The sequence below is a fragment of the Chiloscyllium plagiosum genome, unplaced genomic scaffold, assembly GCF_037043375.1.
Source record: "Chiloscyllium plagiosum isolate Xiang-an unplaced genomic scaffold, Cpla_swu_hap1 HiC_scaffold_10, whole genome shotgun sequence".
NCBI classification, from domain to species: domain Eukaryota; kingdom Metazoa; phylum Chordata; class Chondrichthyes; order Orectolobiformes; family Hemiscylliidae; genus Chiloscyllium; species Chiloscyllium plagiosum.
Window position 1 is genome coordinate 29,531,876 of NW_028270148.1, and position 24,740 is coordinate 29,556,615.

Below are 24,740 nucleotides of genomic sequence, written 5' to 3' on the forward strand. Positions count from 1 at the left end.
ATACAATGGTTATCATTCTACATTCAGTGCCATGTGTACTTGTTTCATGTTCCAAACCTCAAAGCCACAACAAGCACATATCATTCTTTCAACATGTTGCAGTTAAGACCAAATTTAGAATGTTTGGGTTGCTGATCCCAAAAACACCAAGACTATTAAAACTTTAAAAATCACAAACTTATGCAGATACATACAAATATATGAACTAGGAACCAGAGTAGGCCACTCAGCACTTTAAGCCTGCTCTGCCTCAATAAGATCATGATTGATCGATTGTAATCTCAACTCTCCATTTCTTCATATCCCTGATAGTCTTTCATTCCCTTAATAATCAAGAATCTAGCAATCTCTGCCTTAAAAACATGAAAACATTCTGCACCCACTGCCTTAAAGGAAGGGAATTCCAATGACTCTGAACCCTCAGAGAAAAAAAATGTTCCCTCATCTGTCTTAAATAGGAGACACCTTATTTTTAAACTATGACCCCTAGTTTTAGATTCTCCCACAAGAGAGAATATCGTTTCAACACCCGGTCAAGTTTCCTCAGGATCTTTTTTGTTTAATTAAGTCACCTCTGATTTTTCCAAATTTCATAGGAAACAGGCCTAGCTGTCTCGCCTTCCTTCATAAGGAAATACAACACATTCTTAAATGATCAGATAAATCATACACAGCAATTCATTGCCATGTTGTTTAATATACTCTGGTTATGAAATGCAGTTTAGATTTATCCAAAGCATGTAGAAAGGTTTTACGCTCAGGTACATCTGTTCATTTAGCCACACACATTGCAGAAATAAAAAGAAATAGTGGATACTATTCATATGAACTCAAAAGTTAAGAGGAAAAGTTGTGGAGAATAAAGTTTGTGCATGGCAATGAATTCTGGACACAACAATAAAGATTGCACAGTAGGACTGCAGCTGGCAGTTTTCAAAAATAAAGTTTATTTTCCATTACTGTAGACCAATGAGAGCTTAAGTATTGTTAAATATTACTTGGGGCCAAGCATTTCACTTGGTTTGACCCACTGTTCAAATTGCTCTGGTGTAAGGTATCCCAACTTGACTGCCATCTCTTTTAATGTTGTACCTTCTTTGTGGGCTGCCTTGGCAATCTTTGCTGCTTTGTCATAACCTGCAAGTAGAAACATAAATAGTTATTCCTTGGTTACAAATAATCCAGAATTATTCCAATTTTACGAGAACCCCACAGAGCAATTCATGCAAATATACTTCATTCTCAACTGCCTATAGTCAAAAACAAAATGCTCAAATTTGTTGATCATAAATATAAACTGAAGAATGAGGGGGGTTCTCAATTCAAACTTCAAATCACACAAGGCATCATCCATTCTGGTACAATGTGGGCTATGAAACGTGGGAACCACTTACTGGTTGCCAATAATCAACTTCCCTCAATCCTTCATGCTGAACATCACCTGGAGAATGCACTGAGTGTATGTGTTCCAAACAGAGAACGTACATATTCAAAACTGACTGACTGAGTTGACTTAATCGTAACAGACTGAACCTAACAAGACCTCAAAGACATATCTGCAGACTGATTTTTGTTTCAAATCAACAACACTACTTAGTAAAACCAAAAGGACGGTGGATGCTGGAAATCAGAAACAAAAACAGAAATTGCTTGAAAAGCTCAGCAGGTCTGGCAGCATCTGTGGAGAGAAATCAGAGTTAACGTTTCTGGTCCAGTAACCCTTCCTCAGAACAGCTATTTCCCAAAGTAAAAACAAAAGCAATAATATCCATTTACAGACTACTGTCTTACCAATATGTGGGTTAAGTGCTGTCACCAACATTAGTGATTCATTCATTAACTTGTCAATTCTTTGTGTGTTAGCCTGAATTCCAACCACACAGTGGTCTGTGAAGGATACACATGAATCTCCAATCAGTTGGGCTGAATTAAGCACATTTTTGATCTGAAAGAGAGGAACAAATATATTGAAACATCTTGGTTAGAAAATGCAATAAATGTAAAGAACTGAACATTGCTCATTTTTTGTGTCCCCATCAAATTTATCCAAATCAGGGATGATGACTGATGAGATGAGAAACACCTCTTCCTTCCCCAACACTATGTTGTCTTAAAAATAAAGGGATCGTAAAGACAGACTGACGGGCAGAGGGGGTGGGGTGGCCATGTTGGTAAGGGATGATATTCAGTCCCTTGCGCGGGGGGACCTAGAATCAGGGGATGTCGAGTCAGTATGGATAGAGTTGAGAAATTCTAAGGGTACAAAGACCTTCTTGGGAGTTATCTACGGGCCCCCAAACAGTACTCTGGATGTCGGATGCAAGTAGAATCAGTAGCTGAAATTGGCCTGTCGCAAAGATGTTACTACAGTTGTTATGGGGGATTTCAACATGCAGGTTGACTGGGAGAATCAGGATAGTATTGGACCTCAAGAAAGAGACTTTGTGGAGTGCCTTCGAGATGGATTCTTAGCACAGCTGGTGCTGGAGCCTACCAGGGAGAAGGCAATTCTGGATCTGGTATTGTGCAACGAACCAGAATTGATTAGGGACCTCGAAGTGAAGGAGCCATTGGGGAGTAGTGACCATAATACATTAAGCTTCAATCTGCAAGTTGAGAGGGAGAGGGTACAATCAGAAGTGACAATATTTCTGTTGAATAAAGGGAACTATGGAGCTATGAGGGAGGAGCTGGCCAAAGTTCAATGGTGCAATACCTTAGCAGAAATGACAGTGGAGGAACAATGGCAGATAATTCTGTGTATAATGCAGAAGATGCAGGATCAGTTCATTCCAAAAAGGAAGAAAGATCTTAGGAGGAGGCATGGGTGGCCGTGGCTGACGAGGAAAGTTAAGAAACATATAAAGTTAAAAGAGAAAAAGTATAACATAGCAAAGATAAGTGGGAAAGCGGAGGACTGGGAAGCTTTTAAAAAACAACAGAGGATTACTAAGAAGGAAATACGCAGAGAAAAAAATGAGGTATGAAGGTAAACTGGCCAAAAATATAAAGGAGAATGGTAAAAGCTTTCTTAGGTATGTGAAAGGCAAAAAAAATGGTTAAGTCTAAAATTGGGCCCTTGAAGACAGAAACAGGGGAATATATTACGGGGAACAAAGAAATGGCAGAAGAATTGAATTGGTACTTCAGATCTGTGTTCACTGGGGAAGACACAAACAATCTCCCTGAGGTAACAGTGGCTGAAGGACCTGAACTGAAGGGAATTTATATTTGCCAGGAATTGGTGTTGGAGAGACTGTTAGGTCTGAAGGTTGATAAGTCCCCGGGGCCTGATGGGCTACATCCCAGGGTACTGAAGGAGGTGGCTCGAGAAATCATTGATGCGTTGGTGATTATTTTCCAGAGTTCGATAGATTCGGGATCAGTTCCTGCGGATTGGAGGGTAGCTAATGTTGTACCACTTTTTAAGAAAGGTGGGAAAGAGAAAGCAGGAAATTATAGACCAGTTAGTCTGACCTTAGTGGTGGGAAAGATGCTGGAGTCTATTATAAAGGATGAAATTACAACACATCTGGATAGTAGTAACAGGATAGGTCAGAGTCAGCATGGATTTATGAAGGGGAAATCATGCTCGACTAATCTTCTGGAATTTTTTAAAGGATGTAACTCTGAAGATGGACGAGGGAGATCCAGTAGATGTCGTGTACCTGGACTTCCAGAAAGCTTTTGATAAAGTCCCACATAAGAGCTTAGTGAGCAAAATTAGGGTGCATGGTATTGGGGGCAAAGTACTAACTTGGATTGAAAGTTGGTTGGTTGACAGGAAACAAAGAGTAGAGATAAACGGCTCCATTTTGGAATGGCAGGCAGTGACCAGTGGGATCCGTGCTGGGACTACAGGGATCCGTGCTGGGACCGCAGCTTTTTATAATATATATTAATGATATTGAAGATGGTATTAATAATACCATTAGCAAATTTGCTGATGATACTAAGCTCGGTGGCAGGGTGAAATGTGAGGAGGATGTTAGGAGATTACAGGGTGACCTGGACAGGTTAGGTGAGTGTCAGATGCATGGCAGATGCAGTTTAATGTGGATAAATGTATGGTTATCCACTTTGGCGGCAAGAACAGGAAGGCAGATTACTACCTAAATGGAATCAATTTAGGTAAAGGGGCAGTACAAAGAGATCTGGGTGTTCTTGTACACCAGTCAATGAAGGTAAGCATGCAGGTACAGCAGATAGTGAAGGCGGCTAATAACATACTGGCCTTCATAACAAGAGGGATTGAGTATAGAAGCAAAGAGGTGCTTCTGCATTTGTACAGGGCCCTGGTGAGACCACACCTGAAGTACTGTGTGCGCTGTTCTGGTCTCCAAATTTGAGGAAAGACATTATGGCTATTGAGAGAGTGCAGCGTAGGTTCACGAGGTCAATTCCTGGAATGGCGGGACTACCTTACGCTGAAAGACTGGAGCAACTAGGCTTGTATACCCTTGAGTTTAGAAGACTGAAGGGGATCTGATTGAGACATATAAGATTATTAAAGGATTGGACACTCTGGAGGCAGGAAACATGCTTCCGCTGATGGGTGAGTGCTGAACCAGAGGACACAGCTTAAAAATACGAGGTAGACCATTTAGGACAGAGATGAGGAGAAACTCCTTCACCCAGAGAGTGGTGGTGTGTGGAATCCTCTGCCCCAGAGGGCAGTGGAGGCCCAGTCTCTGGATTCATTTAAGAAAGAGTTGGATAGAGCTCTCAAGGATAGTGGAATGAAGGGTTATGGAGATAAGGCAGGAACAGGACACTGATTAAGGATGATCAGCCATGATCATATTGAATGGTGGTGCAGGCTCGAAGGGCAGAATGGCCTACTCCTGCACCTATTGTCTATTGTCTATCCAGCTCCAACCCCAAGGCTGAGTGGAAAAATTATGCCTGGAACACCAATGTAGTACTGACAGAGCGCCGCACTGTCAGAAATGCCATCTTTCGGATGAGAAACAAGATTAGATCAGAGAGTAGATTCCTTACAGTGTTGGAAACAGGCCCTTCGGTCCAACAAGTCCATGCCAACCCTCCGAAGAGTAACCCATCCAGACCCATTTCCCTTTGACTAATGCACCAAACACTACGGGCAATTTAGCATGGCCAATCCACCAGATCTGCACATCTTTGGATTGCGGGAGGAAACTGGAGCACCCGGAGGAAACCCATGCAGACACGGTGAGAATGCGCAAACTCCACGCAGACAGTTGCCCGAGGCTGGAATCGAACCCGGGTCCCTGGTGCTGTGAGGTTGCAGTGCTAACCACTGAGCCACTGTGCCGCCCTAAAACGAGACTCCATTTATCTATTTGGGTGGGTTGGATAGATCCCACCGCACTAATCTGAAGATGAACTGGGGATTATCCCTGTCCTGCCAATATTTGTCACTCAATCCATATCACAATAACAATTATCTGGTTGTCATTGTTTCTGTTTGTGGGAGCTTGCTGTCTGCAAATTGGCTATGTTTCTAGTGACTAGACTTCAAAATGATTCCAATGGCTGTAAAAGTACTTTGAGACATCTGATGGCTATGCGAAGTGCTGTACAATTGCATGTTGCTTTTTCCTCCTCTGCATCAGAAAATTCAACCTTTCAAGAGCTTAAATATCACATTGCTCAGAAACAAAAAGAGGGCTGACTACAAAACAAAAAGTCTGTTGAGACCTAGTACTATTTACTACACAGACTATATTTTAAACAGCAGTGACAATGCAGGATTCCTGTATTTTGAAGCTTCTTAAAAAACAAAAATACAGTTCACTGTGTTGAGAATATGGAACTCACAACCATGTGGAATGGTTGAGAACACTTAATGGCAAGTTAGATAAGGGAAAAAAATGAATAAGAATGTGCTGGGATGAAATGAAGTAAACAGAGTAGCAGTAGGCTTGTGTGGGGCGCATGCTGGGGCACTGAGTAAATTTGAAGGAGAGATAGACAGATTTTTAAATAGTAATGTCATGAAGGAATATGTGGAGTGGGCAGCAAAGTGGAGTTGAGGCCAAGATGAGATCAGCTGAGATTGCACGAAATGGTACAGCAGGCTCAAAGAGCTGAATTGCTCTTAGTTCTTATAAAACACCAGCAGAGAAATAATGACATATTAATTCGAAATAATTCAATGATTCTGTTACAAAGTAACTGTGAGGAGCCACAGAAACACTAAATTCTGACAGTGGCAAACTTGGCTGACCATGCCAATTGTTTTCGTCTTTGCACTTTGAACAACCAGTCTCAAAAACTTGCAATATAACTCCTTTCTTGCACATGCTTTAGGAGGGCAGCAGTAGAAAGGCAACATAAATAAGGAAAGGGAATTAGCTTTGCGACCTCAAGTTATCACAAAGCCCTTCACAACCAAAGAAGGACTTCTGAAGTGTAGTCATTGCTGTTAATACAGAAAAATACAACCACCAACTTGGATATGGCAAGGTCCCTCATAAATTATCATTACCAACTTTTTTAAGATTAGTTGTTTGAATCTGTTTGGCTTTGATATCGAAGCCCTGGTGACACACAGTGACAATTTGAAGTCCTGAATTGGAATTGTAGTGTCGTCCTTCCCCTACCGCTAATCAAAAGTTAATGATTCCTCTTGCTCTTCCCCATTTCAGCATTAGCAATGCAGAATGCACTATCATTCTAGAAATCAGTTCAAGACCCAAAACACAATCTAACAGGAAATGAAGTTTGAGCATTAATATGTTATTTTAAAATATGCCTCGGCAAAAAAGGACTGTATATCAATAACAGTTGGAGTTCGAAGAAAATCAATTATTCAGCCACTCAACAATAATATTAAATCATTGTATAGGTAGAAATGCATATGGACCTACATATTTAACAGTAGCCAATTCTTTTGAATATTATCAGATCTCCCAGCACTTACTATCATGGGTTTGAAAACATTCAGCTCGAAGTGGCCATTACTTCCGCCAACAGTAACAGCAACATGATTTCCCATGACCTGTGCTGCGACCATGGTAATAGCTTCACACTGGGTGGGGTTTACCTTACCTGTCAAAACACAAAAATGCAATTAACATTTGCCATACAAGCTACAATCACACATTACCAGAAATAGGAATTTTTATTACGTCCTTACTGCAAATGCATGATCGTACAAGATGATCTTGTTAGCAACTTGAAGTGAAACTGCTTTCTGATTAGCAATTGTCATGTCTAGACTTAACATTCTTACAGTCAGCTGTGGTTCCCAAAAACCTAGTGGTGCAGTTATTTTCTTAAGCTGAATCCTGCAGATATTCAACTTGAAATAAACCTGGAAGTACTCAGCATTTCAGGAAGGATCTGTGGAGAGGGACGAGAGATAATGTTTCAGGTGGGTGACCTTACATTAGAAAATGTTTTTTGAACAAGGGGTGAGAGTGGGACAAGGACAAAAGGAATGTTTGCACTATGGTGAAAGACAGAAGAGAATGAACACTTGAAGAATTTGCCTTCCAGGGTCAATGGTAATGATGCAAGAAAAGAAACAAAGCAAGATGTGCCTAGAACAGATGTGATACTGTCAGAAAGAAAAAAAAAATTAAACTCAAACAAAATGAAACAAAAATGGGGCCGGGGTAATCAATTGAACTTGCTGAACTCAATTTTGATTCCAGAAGATGGTCAATTATTTAACTGAAAGATGAGATGATGTTCATCAAGCTTATGTTAACCTTCACTGAAACATTGGAGTAAGCAGACAGCAGAATTGTCAGTGCAACAGCAAGGTGGTTAATTAAAATGACGCCTGCCAGAATCTTGGCATGAGGTTTGGCATGTGAAAGCAGGTGTTTCACAAAGTATTCAACCAATCTGTGTTTGCTCTCCACAGTGTAGAAGGGGGCATATTGTCAGAAGTGAATACAATAGACCAGATTGAAAGGAATACTCACAAATCTCTGCTTTACATGGAAGGAAGATTGGACGCCTTAGATGGTAAGGAGTGAGAAGATAAAAGTGCTGCTAGTATATCTTCAGCACTTGCATTAAACAAATTTATGGGAAGGTTATGGGATGTTGGAGGTGACTTGGACCAAGATACAATGGAGAGAATGGTGCCTACAGAATACTGAAAGGGAAGAATAGGGGGAGATGTATTTGGATGACTCATTACGCTGGAGGTAGTGGAAAATAATATGGAATATGGAAACAAAGAAACACAGAAATAAGGAGGAGGAGTTGGCCAGTTGGCCCTTTGAGCCTAGTCTGCCATTAAATATGATCATTACTGATCATCCATTTAATATTCTGTTCCTGCTTACCCCCCCCCAACACCCTTTGATCCCGTTAGCACTAAAACCTAAATCCAACTCCTTCTTGAAAACATTTGATTTTTGGCCTCAACTGCTTACTGTGGCAGAGAAATCCACAGACTCACCACACTGTGGGTGAAGAAATTTCACTTCACCTCAGTCCAAAATGGTCTCCCTGTATCCTTAAACTGCGACACTTGGTTCTCGGCTCCCCAATAATCAGGGTTTTCTTTCCGTCACAATGTATCTAATCCTGTTCAAATTGTGTGCATTTCTATGAGACTTGACCACTTCCCACCCGACTTTTCCAAACTCCAGTGAATAACTGATCCATTCTCTTTTCATACATCAGTCCTGCTGTCCCAAGAATCAGTCTGGCCAGCTTTGACAAAGGGTCAGTTTGACTCAAAACGTCAGCTCTTTTCTCTCCTTACAGATGCTGCCAGACCTGCTGAGATTTTCCAGCATTTTCTCTTTTGGTCAACTTTTGTTGTATTCCCTCCATAGACAGAGGGCATCCTTCCTCAGATAAGGAGATCAAACCTGTAAACGATATTCCGGGAACAAAAGCATAAGTTGCTGGAAAAGCTCAGCAGGTCTGGCAGCATCTGTGCAGAGAAATCAGAGTTAACATTTTGGGTCCAGTGACCCTTCCTCAGAACTCCAGGTGTGGTCTCATCAAAGCCCTGTAGAACTGCTAAAAAACACACCTCTCCTATACTTGACCCCTCACATAATGAAGGCAGATATACATTTGCCTTCTTCACTACTTACTCCAGCCACATGCTTAACTTTCAGTGACTTATGTGCAAAGATGCACAAGTCCGGTTGCACCTCACCCTTTCCCAACTGATCATTATTCAGTGAAGAATCTGCCTTCTGGTTTTTGATATCAAAATGGACAACCTCGTATTTATCTACATTTGACTTCATCTGGCATGCATCTGCTCCCTCCCTGTCCAAATTACACTGAAGAGCTTCTGCATTCTCCTAACAGTTGAACATCCCAGACAGCTTTGTGTCATCTGCAAACTTGCGAGATAGTACATTTAGTTCCCTCATCTAAACCATTAACATATATTGTGAATAATTGGGGGCAAGCGCTATTCAACTAATCACTGGCTGTCACATGGTAAAAGATCAGTTTATTTCTATTCTTTGCTTCCTGTTCTCTATCTAGATCAGTACTCCAAGCTCAAGCACTTTAATTTTACAGGCAAATATCTCACATGGCACTCACTGAAAACTTCCTAAAAGTCCAAGTAAATTGCTCTATTGGCTCTCCCTTATCAACTCTACTAATTACATCCTTGAAAAATTCAAGTAGGTTTGTGAACCACAATTTCCTTTTTGTAAATCCACACCGACTCTGTCCAATTCTTTCACTATTTGCCAAGCACTCAGCTGTTTTATTTTTTAGACGGACTCTAGTATTTTCATTCCACCTGACATCAGGTGATGGTGGGTGTTAGGGTGGAAGGTAAAGACAAGGGGGAACCTTCTTGCGGTTCTGGGAGGGCAAGGGTTAAGAGCAGAGGTGCAGAAAGTAGATTGGATTCGTCAACAGCCCTCTCAACTACAATTAGGGAGGATTCTCACCTGAACAGAATACTGTCATGGAAGGTTGCATCACCAGAACTGATGCAATAGAGACTGAGAAACTGAGGGAATAGAATGGAATCCTTATGGCAGTTGAGTGCACAGAAGCGTAGTCAAATTAGCTGTGGGAAAATAATGAATTAATTGATGGCCTATCACCGGGAATGAAGACAGAGAAGTCAAGGACGGAAAGAGAAGAGTTGAATGCGGACCATGAGAAATGGAGGAAAGGTTGGAAATTGGAGGCAAGGTTTTAAGTCTTTTTCCAATTTAGTACAACAGCAGGCTATTGCAGACATCATTAATAACTTTTCACAGTTCTGATGAAAGGTCACATTCTTGAAACATTCTCTCTCTTACGGATGCTACTTGACTTTCTGAGTATTTGTCAAGCACGTTCTGCCTCGATGCAGTTTCTTGGTGTGCTAACACAAAGGCCAATCAGGCTCACATGTAGTTTCCCAAATATAAATCATCTGAAGAGCACTGACTTAGGCAAGTGATGGAAAAAAGGAAACAGGCATTTTTGCATCTGTTGTGGTGACTGGAAGACAAAAAGCTTCTGCAACATGTCTCCCTTCTTGGTGAAAAAGGAAATAAAAATGTAGGCATATTGTGACATCAGCACTAACGTAGACTGATTTTACAAAAAATGAATAATGTCACTAACACTCAATGCTGTTTGCTTGAAGGATAATCTTCCTTTAATCAGATGAGTTTCAGTCACAGAGTTGTTTGCTTTAATTTGAACAGACTCTGTTTAAATATAGTCCATTTTCTTTAAGGGTGCAGAGACTGTGTCTTAAAATAGACTGCACACTGTAGGTTTGCCAGAAGTCCTACCTCACCAACTGACACAATGGTGTCAACACTTTATCAAATATTTTTTTTTAAAGTACAGGTGACTTCACGTTGTTCTCATATCCCACAATTTACATTTTTGCACTGACCAAATGCTGATAACAGTGGAGTCTTCTCACACATAGTAGTGATAGTCTTTAAAAAACCCAATGGTGCCAGACAGAGATGTTTTTTATTGGTTTTGCTTTCAAGGCTTCATTTCCGTCTAAGCTGACAGAATCAAACAACCTTCATGTTACTGCTATGGGAACTGCAACTCTGTGGCCTTCAGCACACCTCGATTAACAACTGCAGCACCAGTTAAGTAAAAAAGGAAAGTGACGCACAGTGGTTGAGCACTGCTGTTTCAGAATCTATTAAAAGAACATAACAGCAATTACAGAAGAACCAAGTTTAGGCTACCCCATCTGAGCTGTTGGTTGAGGCATGTTATATGATAAATAGGCCATTAGTGCAAACAGAAAACAAAATTGGAATTGATAAAAAGACAAAACAGTGCACTGTGCAATTCTAACTAATTTGCTGGACAAGGTATTGCAAAGAAGAGGAAATCAACTTTAAATCCAATTAAAAAGCAATAAAATTCATAATGGAAAACTTAACAGCCAGCCATTAAAACTATTGTTTGAAAATGAAGTTGCTTAATTTAGCAGAAGAGAGCTACAAGATATTCATCTATTACTTTAGTAAAATATTAATACAATTAAATTGTATTGTACAGATTGTACAGAAATTAAATCTTTCTGAATCAAAAGACTTACTTCCAAAATCTTTTGACATATCCTTCTCAGGCCAACCAAAATGTCTAATTAAAAATGATCACAATAATTTATACTGCAGAAGAAACGGGTTGGCAAATCAGCTCTGACTGGTTGAATCTTTGGCATAGAGAATACAACAAGGAACCAAAGACTTCCCAACACTTTGGGGTAATACAAAAACAGCACAATATATTTTTTTCCATTTGTGGAGAATAGGTCCCTGCAATTTGGTAGCTCCTAGTAAATGTAATTGAGCCACGTTACAATTTTGACAGGTTATCTTAAATTGGTTGTTCAATTATTAGCATGAAGAGCCTACTGTTCCTTGTTACTTTGACAATGGCACACAGTCACTCAGAGTCAAGCTGCCAACCAATCAGCAGCCCATATCCTCCTCAATATAAGTAACTGCATTTGTCCTGATGAATGCATGATCAAGGTTTCGTCAACATTTGAGTTGAGTGGATCAGTGCAACTATTTGCATAAATAAATTATATACCATGATAATCAACTTTTAAAGCCAATATTAAACGTCATCACCCTTCTCTGAGATATACTTAATGACTGAATTGGAACGGGATCAACATCTTTGCGGGGAAATTTGCTAGTGCTACTCAGGAGGCTTTAAACCAGTGCGGGGAACGGGAACAAAACAACAGTGAGAAATAAAGGTTGGTGAGGGGAGCAAGTCAAATAGCTAAGGCATACAAGAGCTTGGCAGAGAATGAGGTAAGACTGATAAATTAAACTGCATTTACTTCAATGCAAGAGGCCTGACAGGGAAGACAGATGAACTTATAGCATGGTTGGGAACATGGGACTGGGATATCATAGCTATTACAGAGACAGAGCTTAGGGATGGACAGGACTGGCAGCTTAATGTTTTGGGGTATTCTAAACCAAAGATAGAAAATGAGGCAGCGGCGGGTGAGTTGGTGGCGAGAATAATGCTTTTGGTTACGGATAACTTTATGGCTGTACTTAGGGAGGTTGTTCCTAGGAGATAATCTGGTGAAAATATATGGGTGGAACTGATAATCAAGATAGAGATGATAATCTTGTTGGGACTATAGTCCCAATAGTCAGTGGGAAATTGAGAAGCAAATATGTAAGGAGATCTCATATATCTGTAAGAATAATAGGGTTGCAATGGCAGCGGATTTTAACTTTCCATAAACTAGGACTGTCATAACATTGAGGGCTTGGATGGCGAGAAATCTGTTAAGCATATACAAGAAAACTTTCTTATTCAAGTATGTGGATGTACCTGCTACCGAAGGAGCAATATTTGCCCTCAGTTATTTCCCAACAGATAGTCAAGTGATGAGATATCAATGGGGGAGCACTTTGCTGTCAGTAATCCAATTCCCTGAGCTTTAAAATGTAAATAATTCAGATATGAATATAGGAGGTATGGTTAATAAGTTTGCAGGTGACACCAAAATGTAGTGTAGTGGACAGTGAAGATTACCATCTCAGTGTACAACAGGACCTTAATCAAATGGGCCAACGGGATGAGGAGTGGCAGATAGAGTTTAATTTAGATAAATATGAGATGTTGCATTTCAGTAAGGCAACCCAGGGCAGGACTTATACAGTTAATAGTAGGACACTATGGCCTGTTACCGAACAAAGAAAACTCGGGGTGCAGGTGTACAGTTCATTGAACGTGGAGTCAGAAGTAGACAGGGTGGTGAAACATCATGTTGCATGTGTAAAGGACATTGGTAAGGCCACTTTTAGAATACGGCATATAACTCTGGTCGCCTTTCTATAGGAAAGATGTTGTTAAATTTAAGAGGGTGCAGAAAAGATCTACATGGATGTTACTAGGACTAGAGGGTTTCTGTTCTATGGAGACTGAATAGGCAGTGGTTTCTCTCCCCTGGAGCATTGGAGGCAGAGGGAGACCTTAAAGAGGTACATAAAATCATGAAGGACATGGAATAGGGTGAATTGCCAAGGTCTTTTTCCGAGGGTAGGGGAGTCCAAAACTATAGGGCATAGGTTTAAGGTGAGAGAGGCAAGATTTAAAAAGGACCGGAGGTATAACTTGTTCACACAGTGGGTGATGAGTGTACGGAAGGAGCTGCCAGAGGAAGTGTGGAGGGTACAAATCACACATTATGAATGTAACATTTAAAAGACATCTGGATGGGCATATGCATGGGAATGGTTCAGGGGAATTTGGGCTAAACGCTGGCAAATGGGACTGGGTCAGATAGGAATGTCTGGTCAGTGCAGATGAATTGGACCAAAGGGTCTGTTTCCGTGCTGTATGATTGTGTATTTTTTATTCATTTACGAGATGTGTGCTTCATTAGCTGGACACAATCTAGCTGTCCCCAAAATGGTGGGGAGCTGCGTTCTTGAACTACTGCACTGTATTTGGTGTAGGTAAGCTTACAATACTGTTAGGAAGAGTGCTCCAGTTCCAGGATTTTCACTCAGCCACATTGCAGGAATTGCAATACATTTCCAAGTCAGATTACAGAGTAGCTTGGAGGAAAGTTTGTAGGTGTTCTTGTCCTTCTAGATAATAGTGGTAGTGGGTTTGGAAGGTTCTGTATCAGGAACCTTATTGCTGCAATGCATCTTGTCAGTGGCACAGACTGTTGTCACTGTACTATAATGGTGGAGAGAGTGACTGTGTAAACAGTGCCAAATCAAGCAGGCACTGGATAGATGGTATCAAGCTTCTTGGAGCTGCATTCATTGAACCAATGGGAAAACTCCATTGCACACCTCACTGTGCACTGTAGATGGTGGACACTGTTACTCACTGCAGGATTCAACCTCTTACCTGCTCAAATAGCCACTATATTTATAGGTTACTTCAGTTCAATTTCTAGTCCAAGGCAAAACTCAGGATGTTGATACCGGGAGATTCAACAATGGCAATACAAAGATTGTCAAGGGGCAATGGTCTGATTCCCTCTTGGTGGACATGGTCATTGCTTGGCACTTGGGTAGTGTCAATGTATCTTGTCAAATGTCAGCCCAAGTCTGGATACTGTCCAAGTCTTGCTACATTTTGAACACAGACTGCTTCAGTATCTGAGGAGGTCTGAATGGTGCTGAACATTGTGCAGTAATCAGTGAACATTACCACTCCTGACCTTATGATGGAGGGAAGGTCGTTGATGAAACAGCTGAAAATGTCCAAAGCTGAGATGACTGACCTCTAACAACCGCAACAATCTTACTTTGTACTTGGCAGGATTCTAATCGATGGAGAGTTTTCACCAATTCTCATTGATTCTAGTTTTGTTTGAGTTCAGTGATGCCACACCTATACAAATGCGATCTTGACATCAAGGGCAATCATGCTCCTCTCTGGAGTTCATCATTTTTGTTCATGTCAGTACCAATGCTGTAACAAGGTCAGAATTCAATGAGCATCAGTAAGCTAATGCTATTCAAGTGCTGTTTGGTAGCATTCTTAATGATCAAGAGTGTGCTGATGCGTTAACAATTGACTGGGTTGAGTCTGCTCTATTCTCTGTGTACAACCCATATCCAGACAATGGTATTTACACAGCAATATGGAACAATGTTATAGATGTACTGGAACAGCTAGGCTTGGGATGTGTCAAGTTTTGGAGCACACATTTTCAGTCATATTGCTAGAATGTCAGGGTTTTTGCAGTGAACAGTGCCTCAGGTGGTCAAAGTATTCTTCTGACAGGTTTTGAAGTACAAACATTCTTCGATTCAACTAAGATTTCTGTAGGTGCTTGTTTGGTCTTATAGGCAGACAGCTGCTTCCATGCCCCAATGAGTTACTGAAAAACGTGTTACATAAAGTTTAAACCAGTTACAGATTCAGTGTCATGCATGCATTCCACACAACATGGCATCAACATAACCACAATAGCCACTTCAGACAAACAGTCATTTTGCTTTCTGTAGATTGTAGGAGTACCTGGCATGATGCTGCTTCCTGGCTCATTTTCAGGCAAGGTAAGTTCACCCAAGCCAGAGCGAGGTCCAGATCCCAGAAAACGAATGTCATTAGCCACCTTCATCAAACTGCAGGCAACAACGTTCATGGCGCCACTCAGCTCAACCAAGGCGTCATGTGCAGCAAGAGCTTCAAACTTATTAGGCGCAGTCACAAATGGTAAACCTGAAATAAAACAAAGGCAAATTTATTTTCTGTCACTGGTTTGCACTAGCTTAGTTTACCACCTGCCACTTGGGCTATAAGCATACATTCTGATGTGTACTGAATACCACCTATTGCCAGCATAACTTCAGAAAACCCAAATATTTCACCGTACAAAAGATAATGATGGTCCTGCCATCATTTGACAGCTTGATCCCACTGAACACAGATTTACCTCTTACTAATCAAAGCAAGATTGGTTTTGTTTTACTGTAAACCAGAGGTGCAGGGATGTTATTTTTAAACACAGGACAGCTGGAGAAAAGGAACAGAAAAATAGCAAAGACAAAAAAAAACGATTAAATACTTAGATTATCCCAAGAAGGAAATGTCTAATAACAATCTCAGTGTTTAACTTGTCAGAATTCAGTCTACTTTTCTAATTTTGTTAATCACTACTACCTCAAAATAAATGAGACAAAAATGCTGTGGCAGGATGTATCTAACACAGGTAACCACATTGTTGATATATATTATTCAATATGCATTGATAATGTAGAATGGAGCCCTCATACACGAGGTACACTAAATCAATCACCACCCAAAAGAGGAAAATAAAAGAGATTAATGCCTCTGAAAGCCCCATGCATTTTTTTGTGTTTTTAATTCAGACTTTCATTTGTGTGGTTTCTTTTCAGCTATTTCAATAGTGAATGTTAGATTTGTTTGCCTCACACAATGTGTCTACAAATAAAAGAATAATAGAAATAGGAGAGGCCTGTTCTACCATTCATCAAGATCATGATTAATCTGCCCTAGGCCTGGACTCCCCTGTTCTGGTAGCCCAAAGCTTTCAGGTTCCTCATATTCAAAAATCTACCTCTTCTTTAAATACTTTCAATGATCTAACCTCCACAATTCTGGGGAAAAGAATTCTAGGCATTCACTAGCCTCTGAAAGAAGAAATTCTTTAGCATCTCAGTTTTAAAATGAGGGTCTCCTTATTCTGTAAGCTCCCAGCTCGAGATCATCTCACTCATGGGAATATCTTCTCAGCATCTACCATGACCAGCCCCCTCAAAAGCTTGTATGTTTTGATAAGATCACCCTCACTCTTCTAAACCTTCATGAATAAAGACCAAACCTTTTTAGCCATTCTTGATAAGTCATGTGTTCATCCAGGGAATCAGTCTAGTAATCCTTTTTGAACAACCTACTGTGCCAGTAAATCCTTGATTAAATACAGGAACCAAATATAGGATGCTTGGGGCTTTCAGAGGCATTAATCTCTTTTTTTTCCTCTTTTGGGTGGTGATTGATTTAGTGTACCTCTTGTATGAAGGCTCCATTCTACATGATCAATGCATATTGATTAAGGTATATCAGTCCTCCAAGTGTGACCTCACCAACACTCCTTGTTTAAAACTCAGATCCCCAGCCATAAAGGTCAAAGGCCTATTTGCCTTCTTAATTATTTGCTGCATCTGCATGCTAACTTTTTGCGTAACAAGCACAAAATATCTAAAATCTGCTGTGGTGCAGTTTTTTTTTGGAGGCTCTTTTCAATTTAATAATAGGCTGCAATATGATTCTTCCTAGTAAAGTGCATGACCTCACATTTTCCAATGTGAAACTTTAATCTGCCAAGTTTTTGTCCATTCACTCAACCTCTCTCTGTCCCCTTACAGATTCTTTATGTCCTCATCACAACATGCCTTCCCACTATTTTTGTACTGTTATCAATTTTGGTCACATTGTAATCTGCCCCTCTTCCAAGTCATTAACATTGATAGTACATAATTGAGGCCGTAGGCATAATTCTTAAGGCAATCCACCAGTTAAGTCTTTCCAAACTGAAAAAGACTAATTAATCCCAGTCCTTTGTCATTTGTTGTGTTAGTCCGGGCTAATACATTACTCCCAATACTACAAGCTCCTTTCTTGTGCAATAGCCTTTTACGAAGCAGCTTGTTGAATGCCTTCTGAGAATACAAATACACTAGAAACACTGGTTCCCCTTTATCATGTTGCTTGTTATATTCTCAAGTAACTCTAGCAAATTTGCCAAACATGGTTTTGTGAAATGGTAACCATGTTGACTCTAATGGATTGTGTTAAACCTTTCTAAGTACTCTGCTATTTCTTCCTTAACATAGGACTCTAGAATTATTGCAACAGGTATTCTGCTACCTGACCCATAGTCTCCAGTCTCCTTCCCTTTTTTGAACAGGGGCATCACATTTACAGTTTTCCAATCTGCTGGAACCCTTGGTTGCAAGGCATCAGGTCCTGACAACATTCCTACCTTTAGTTTCAATACTTTTTCCTGGTGAACAAAGTTAAAAATCACACAACACCAGGTTATAGTCCAACAGGTTTATTTGGAAGCACTAGCTTTCGGAGCACTGCTCCTTCAACAGCAGCGGACCAAATGCTAGTGCTTCCAAATAAATCTGTTGGACTATAACCTGGTGTTGTGTGATTTTTAACTTTGTACATCCCAGTCCAACACCAGCACCTCCAAATCATGACTTTTCCAGGTGATACAGACTGTTACAAGAGCTTTCCTCCCCATTGTAAACACTCCAAAAAGATAATAAGGTGTCAAGGCTCCTACAATTAGCTATTCTCTTTCTTTTCATATAACCATAGAAGTTTTTATTCTTGGTTTTCATATTTCTTGTCAACTTACTTTATAATCAATTTTCTCTCTCATTAATTTCTTTTTTGGTTGTCCACTCCTGGTATCTAAAAAATTTCCAACTTTCTGACCGAACACTGGTTTCTGCTATTTGTATAGTTTACTTTTTGGTTGAATACTCTCCTTAACAGTCTTTGATAACCACAGGTGGCTCATCATTCTTATAGAGTCCTTCTTTTTGCTTCAAATAGATTTTTGCTGAGCATGACAGAAAACAGTAAGATGGAATTGCATCATCAGTAAAGGTTACAGCATAGGTTACTGTGTATAATGATGTATCTGACCTGTGAGCTCTGAGACTTTGGCAGCCACCTTCTCCGCGAACCCTATTCTTGTGTTCAATCCTGTTCCCACTGCAGTCCCACCAGCGGCTAACTCATATATTCTTGGCAGTGCAGCCTTAATCCGTTCCATACTATATTTTATCTGCTGTACATAGCCACTAAACTCCTAAATATGAAGAAACAGAATAGACAGTGAATTTCAATCAATATTTTAAAGCAAAAATTCAGTCAATTTGAAAAACTATTTCACAGGAGGACACCATTGTCACAGTACTTTGAGAGCACTTTTTTTTTCTAAAGACTAGTTTAGCAAACTAACCTTGACAGTGGTGTTTCAAGTCCACAGAGATTGGTGAGAATGATGGCTTTCTTTCACTTGAGTGATCTCAGTCCATTTCTTGGCATGAGACTCAACCCAAAATTGACCACAATTTTCCACAAATTAGCATTTTGACTCCAAGAAGCAGTAAGTACTGCTAGTTCTGGGGACCTGGGTTCAAATCCTGTCATGGTAGATGGTGGAATTTGAATTCAGTCAAGACTGGGATTAAGGGTCTAATAATGACCATGAAACCATTGCCAATTGTCACTAATGTCCTTTCAGGATGGAACCTGTCATCTTTACCTTGTCTGGCCTAACTGTGACTCTAAACCCACTGCAATTTGGTTGATTCTTAACTGCCTGCTGGGTAATTAGGAATGAGCAATAAATGCTGGCATTGTCAGAGATGCCCACATGAGTAAATAAAAAACGTTTCTGGAGGCAGAAGGGTGGAGTGGGAAGAGAGACGTCTACAACAATTAAACTGTGCTGAATTTTACATTAATGCACAATGCTACAACACAGCAGAAACAGCTTCAGACAAGACATTTATAAAATTTAACGAGAGATTATTTGGTCATGAAACTGGGTGCTTAAATGGGTAAATATTCATCAGCACTATTATCCCTTGCATGATTGAAAAAAACAAATAGTTTCTCTCCAACTCTGTAGACAGATGCACCAAATAATTTCAGTTTAATAGCTACAGAATGGAAATTAAGCCCCACTTTCACTTTAATTGTGTTCTTCAATCAATTAGCCACTAGTTACACACAGCTAAATGGGAATTATGGTATGGATAACTGCATTTTTGATTAGCAAATAGAAAATGAATAATAAGCACTATTGTTGGGTATATGATCTCAATACTCATATTTGCACAACATTTGTGTACTTTAACCTTTGATTTGTTGACAAGGTGAAAAGCAAAGTGTGTTTTCATCCGTTGTGTGCTTTCCTTCTTTGTTGATTATTTTTAGCAATTCATCAATAAGCAATGAGTAACACCATTGAAAACAGCAAACTTCAACACCATGGGAACACTAGCAACATAAGGAGATGGGTGCCAGATTGATGCATCAGAATAATAATGTCAGTGGGACAAGGCAAGTCCAAACAATAATGAGCATCTACAAGAAATAGCCACACCGTACAAATGTACGAACAAACCTCATGGACTCAACAATTGAATCCCTTGCCATTCAGACTTCTGCCCCTGCCAGATAGAAATTGCCTTTATCAAAGTCACAAAGGACACCCTACAGAGCTGAGACATTGATAGGAAATGCCCCTCATTCATTTTAATCCATCTGCAGCATTTGACATGAGGACCACAACTTGCTCCTCCTCAAAGTCTCTACTGTCATCCAATTGGGTGGGAGCGCACTTAAGCTTGATTACATTCTAATTGATCTAACCACATGAAATAATGTATTTGTTTGCTCTCACAGTTATTTCTGGTAGACCCCCAAGATCAGTCCTTTATTCTTCCCATTTCTCATCTAAAGATTGCCCTTCGGCAGCACCATGTGAAATACACAGGAATAGTTTTCATAGAACATAGAACAATACAGCGCAGAATAGGCCCTTCGGACCTCCATGTTGCACCAACCTGTGAACTATTCTCAGCTCGTCCCCCTACACTATCCCATCACCATCCATGTGCTTATCCAAGGATTGTTTAAACCTCCCTAAGGTGGCTGAGTTAACTACGTTAGCAGGTAGGGCATTCCACGCCCTTACCATTCTCTGTGTAAACAACCTGCCTCTAACATCTGTCTTAAATCTATCACCCCTCAACTTGTAGTTATGCCCCCTCGTACAAGCTGACGTCATCATCACAGGAAAGAACTTTCACTGTCTACCCTATCTAATTGTCTGATCATCTTGTATGTCTCTATCAAATCCCCACTTAGCCTTCTTCTTTCCAATGAGAACAGATCCAAATCTCTCAGCCTTTCCTCATAAAATCTTCCCTCCAGACCAGGTAACATCCTGGTAAATCTCCTCTGCACCTTTTCCAATGTTTCCAAATCCTTCCCGAAATATGGCGACCAGAACCGTACACAATATTCCTAATGTGGCTGCACTAGCGTTTTGTATAGCTGCAGCATGACATGCGGCTCCGGAACTCAATTCCTCTACCAATGAATCCTAACACACCATATGCCTTCTTAACAGCACTATCAACCTGGGTGGCAACTTTCAGGGATCTACGTACATGGGCTCCAAGATCCCTCTGCACATCAACACTACCAAGAATCTTTCCATTGACCCAGTACTCTGCATTCCTGTTATTCTTCCCAAAGTGCATCACCAAGTATTTGGCTGCATTGAACTCCATTTGCCACCTCTCAGTCCAATTCTGCAGTTTGTCCAAGTCCCCCTGCAACCTGTAACATTCTTCCAAACTGTCCACTACTCCATTGACTTCAGTGTCATCTGCAAATTTACTAATCCATCCACCTGTGCCTGCGTCTAAGTCATTTATAAAAATGACAAACAGCAGTGGTCCCAAAACAGATCCTTGCGGCACACCACTAGTAACTGGATTCCAGGTTGAATATTCTCCATCAACCACCATTTGCTGCCTTCTTTCAGAAAGCCAGTTTCTAATCCAAACTGCTAAATCACTCTCAATCCCATGCCTCTGCATTTTCTCCAACAGCCTACCATGTGGAAACTTATCAAAGGCTTTACTGAAGTCCATGTATACCATGTCAACTGCCCTACCCTCATCTACGTGCTTGGGTCACCTTCTCAAAAAACTCAATGAAGTTTGTGTGACATGACCTGCCCTTAACGAAACCATGTTGACCATCTGAAATCAAATTGTTGCTTGCTAGATGATTATAAATCTTATCTCTTACAATCCTTTCCAAAACCTTTCCTACAACAGAAGTAAGGCTCAATGGTCTATAATTACCTGGGTCATCTCTACTGCCCTTCATGAACAAGGACACACCATTTGCAATCCCCCAGTCCTCTGGTACTAAACCTGTAGACAATGATGACTCAAATATCAAAGCCAAAGGCTCTGCTATCTCCTCCCTAGCTTCCCAGAGAATCCTCGGATAAATCCCATCCGGCCCAGGGGACTTGTCTACTTTCACTCCTCCTAGAATTGAAAACACCTATTTGTAACTAACCTCATTCCTTTCTAGTCTAATATCTCGTACCTCATTCTTCTCCTCTACAATATTCTCTTTTTCCTGAGTGAAAACCAATAAGAAATGTTCGTTTAGCACCTCTCCGATCTCCAACGGGTCCACACTCAACTTCCCACTCCTGTTTTTGATTGGCCCTATTCCTACCCTAACCATCCTTTTATTCCTCACATACCTATAGAAAGCGTTCGGGTTCTCCTTTATTCTATTTGTTGAAGACTGCTCGAGTCCTCTCTTTGCTCTTCTTAACTATTTCTTTAAATCCTTCCTCGCTGATCTGTAACTCTCCGTCACCTCAGCTGAACCATCTTGCCTCATCAACACATGAGCCTCCTTCTTCTGCTTAACAAGAGATTCAATTTCTGTAGTAAACCACGGTTCCCTTACCTTATCATTTCCTCCCTGCCTGACAGGGACATACCTATCAAGGACACGCAATATCTGTTCCTTAAACCAGCTCCACATTTTCATTGTCTGCAACCCCTGTATTTTGCTACCCCATTCTATGCATCCTAATTCTTGCCTAATTGCATTATAATTGCCCTTGCCCCATCGATAACTCTTGACCTGTGGCATGTACCTATCACTTTCCATCGCTAAACTAAACGTAACTGAATTATGGTCACTCTATCCAAAGTGCTCTCCTATAACTAAATCAAACACCTGGTCTGGTTCATTACCAAGCACCAGATCCACTGTGGCCTCCCCTCTTGTCGGCCCTTTGACATACTGTGTCAGAAAAGACTCCTGTATACATTGGACAAAAACTTATCCATCTGACATCATAGGAACATTCATAGGAACTCTGACAATACCCAATGATGCCTCACCATCATCTTTCTTAACCTCTGCGAGTAAAACAATCTTACTGCTTGTTCAACATCCAATCATGGTTTAGATGAAATTGTCTCCAAACAAATACAGGATCTCAATTATCCGAACGAAGCGGGCAGGGAGTATTTTGTTTGGATAACTGATCATGTTTTTACGGGACTTTAATATCTTGTTTGGATAATCCAAAATTTGGATAACTGACGTTCAGATAACCAAAGTTGTTCTGTACTGGGGAGATCAAAACCACTGCCTTTGGTTCCCGCCAACTGCTCACTAGTCACTAACTGCAGACTTCATTGGTAATGATCTGAGGCTGAAGCACATTGTTTACAGCCTTTGCATCATGTATAACTCTGAAATGCACCATAACCAAAACTGCATTATTTTTTCTCTGTAATATCACCCACCTCTTCCTCTGCCTCAGGTTATCTGTTGCCAAAGCCTTCATCCATGTCTTTGTTACCTCTTGACATACTTATTCCAACGCACCCTTAGCCATAATTCATCTTCTCCTGTCAATAAAACTGAGGTCATTCAAACCTCTGCTGCCCATATCCTAACTGGCACCTGTGCTTGCTAATCTATATAGCTTTGGTTCTTTGTTTTAAAATCCATTACTTCAATCATCCCTGTATGTATAACCTCTTCTAGCTCTGCAACTCTCCAAGTCCAATTCTGGACTCTTGAGCATCTGGGACGTTAATCGTTGCAAAGATGATGCTCTTGTGCTCAGTTCCCAAAATTCTAATTCACTCCCTGCCTCCTCTTGCTCCTTAAATCAATCTTTGACCAAATGTTTGGTTGCTAATATGTGATTCTGCGTCCAAGTGTTTTATAATGCTCTTGTGAAGCATCTTGGTCCATTTTACTCAGCTGAAAAGGCACACCGTAAATAGAAGTTGCCTGATAAATTCATGCCAGATTTCAAACTCTAGTGGAAGGAAATGGAGTGAAATTGAACTTCAGTGGAACCACAAAGTGGGCAACAGCAGATTAGCAAGCCATTTTACACCTGGTTCGACTTTCTTTACAATGGATCCCGGCTAAATAAAAATACACATGAAATAACTTTGTTGCGCCTCCAACAAGGTGTCTCGTACCATGTCAGTCCTCGCAGCTAGTCAGTCGTTTCAACAAACATGTGCAGGTTAGGTGAACTGGCCACGCTAAATTGCCCATAGTGTTAGGTGAAGGGGTAAACGTAGGGGAATGGGTCTGGGTGGGTTGCTCTTCGGAGGGTCTGTGTGGACTGGTTGGGCCGAAGGGCCTATTTCCACTCTGTAAGTAATCTAATCTAAAAAAAACTGAAAACCAACACTACAGTCACAGTTGCAGAGAGCTGCTCCGTCATTAAAGAGACACACGAGGTTATCTACACCTGAAGCAAGGGGAGAGGTTGAGAAGACATGACCTTTATGATGAACTCAGGCAAGAGTGAGAGCTGAACCTGTGCTGCTGGCATCATTTTGCATCACAAAATAGCCATGCAGCCAACAGAACTAACCAACTCCCCACCTAGTGAGCTAATGACAAAATAATATTGACTTTAACTTTATGGACAGATCAGTGACACAGTACGTGGATAGACCAATCCAGGCTGAAGAGTCTTTCCTACTACATCCCACATTGTGAGCCTCAGATTTCAGTGGTGCAGTCCAAAGAGCATCAAACAGAAGAAACTGTTCACATGGACTGGCCAAACATGTTGAAGAATCCCACCAAAAACATATGTTTTTCTCCCCAGAAGTAAGCTGACCTAACGGGCCTTATAAGAATTTATCTTTTTTCTAAAAGGGATAGACTCAAAATCTTCATACTGTACC

General features: G+C 40.6%; 1 protein-coding gene across 2 annotated transcripts in view; it reads right to left on the bottom strand.

Moving 5' to 3' along the window:
* Nucleotides 1–926: 926 nt before the first annotated feature.
* Nucleotides 927–24,740, bottom strand: part of fh (fumarate hydratase) — a 41,691-nt gene continuing 17,877 nt past the window's right edge. For both annotated transcript variants that reach the window (XM_043695586.2, XM_043695588.2), the window contains exons 6-10: nt 18,595–18,760; nt 15,427–15,630; nt 6,908–7,035; nt 1,792–1,945; nt 927–1,137 (exon numbers count right to left, since the gene is read on the bottom strand). In XM_043695586.2, coding sequence (XP_043551521.1) covers nt 995–1,137; nt 1,792–1,945; nt 6,908–7,035; nt 15,427–15,630; nt 18,595–18,760 — 795 coding nt within the window. In that variant the 3' untranslated portion in view covers nt 927–994. The remainder of the gene's footprint in view (nt 1,138–1,791; nt 1,946–6,907; nt 7,036–15,426; nt 15,631–18,594; nt 18,761–24,740) is intronic.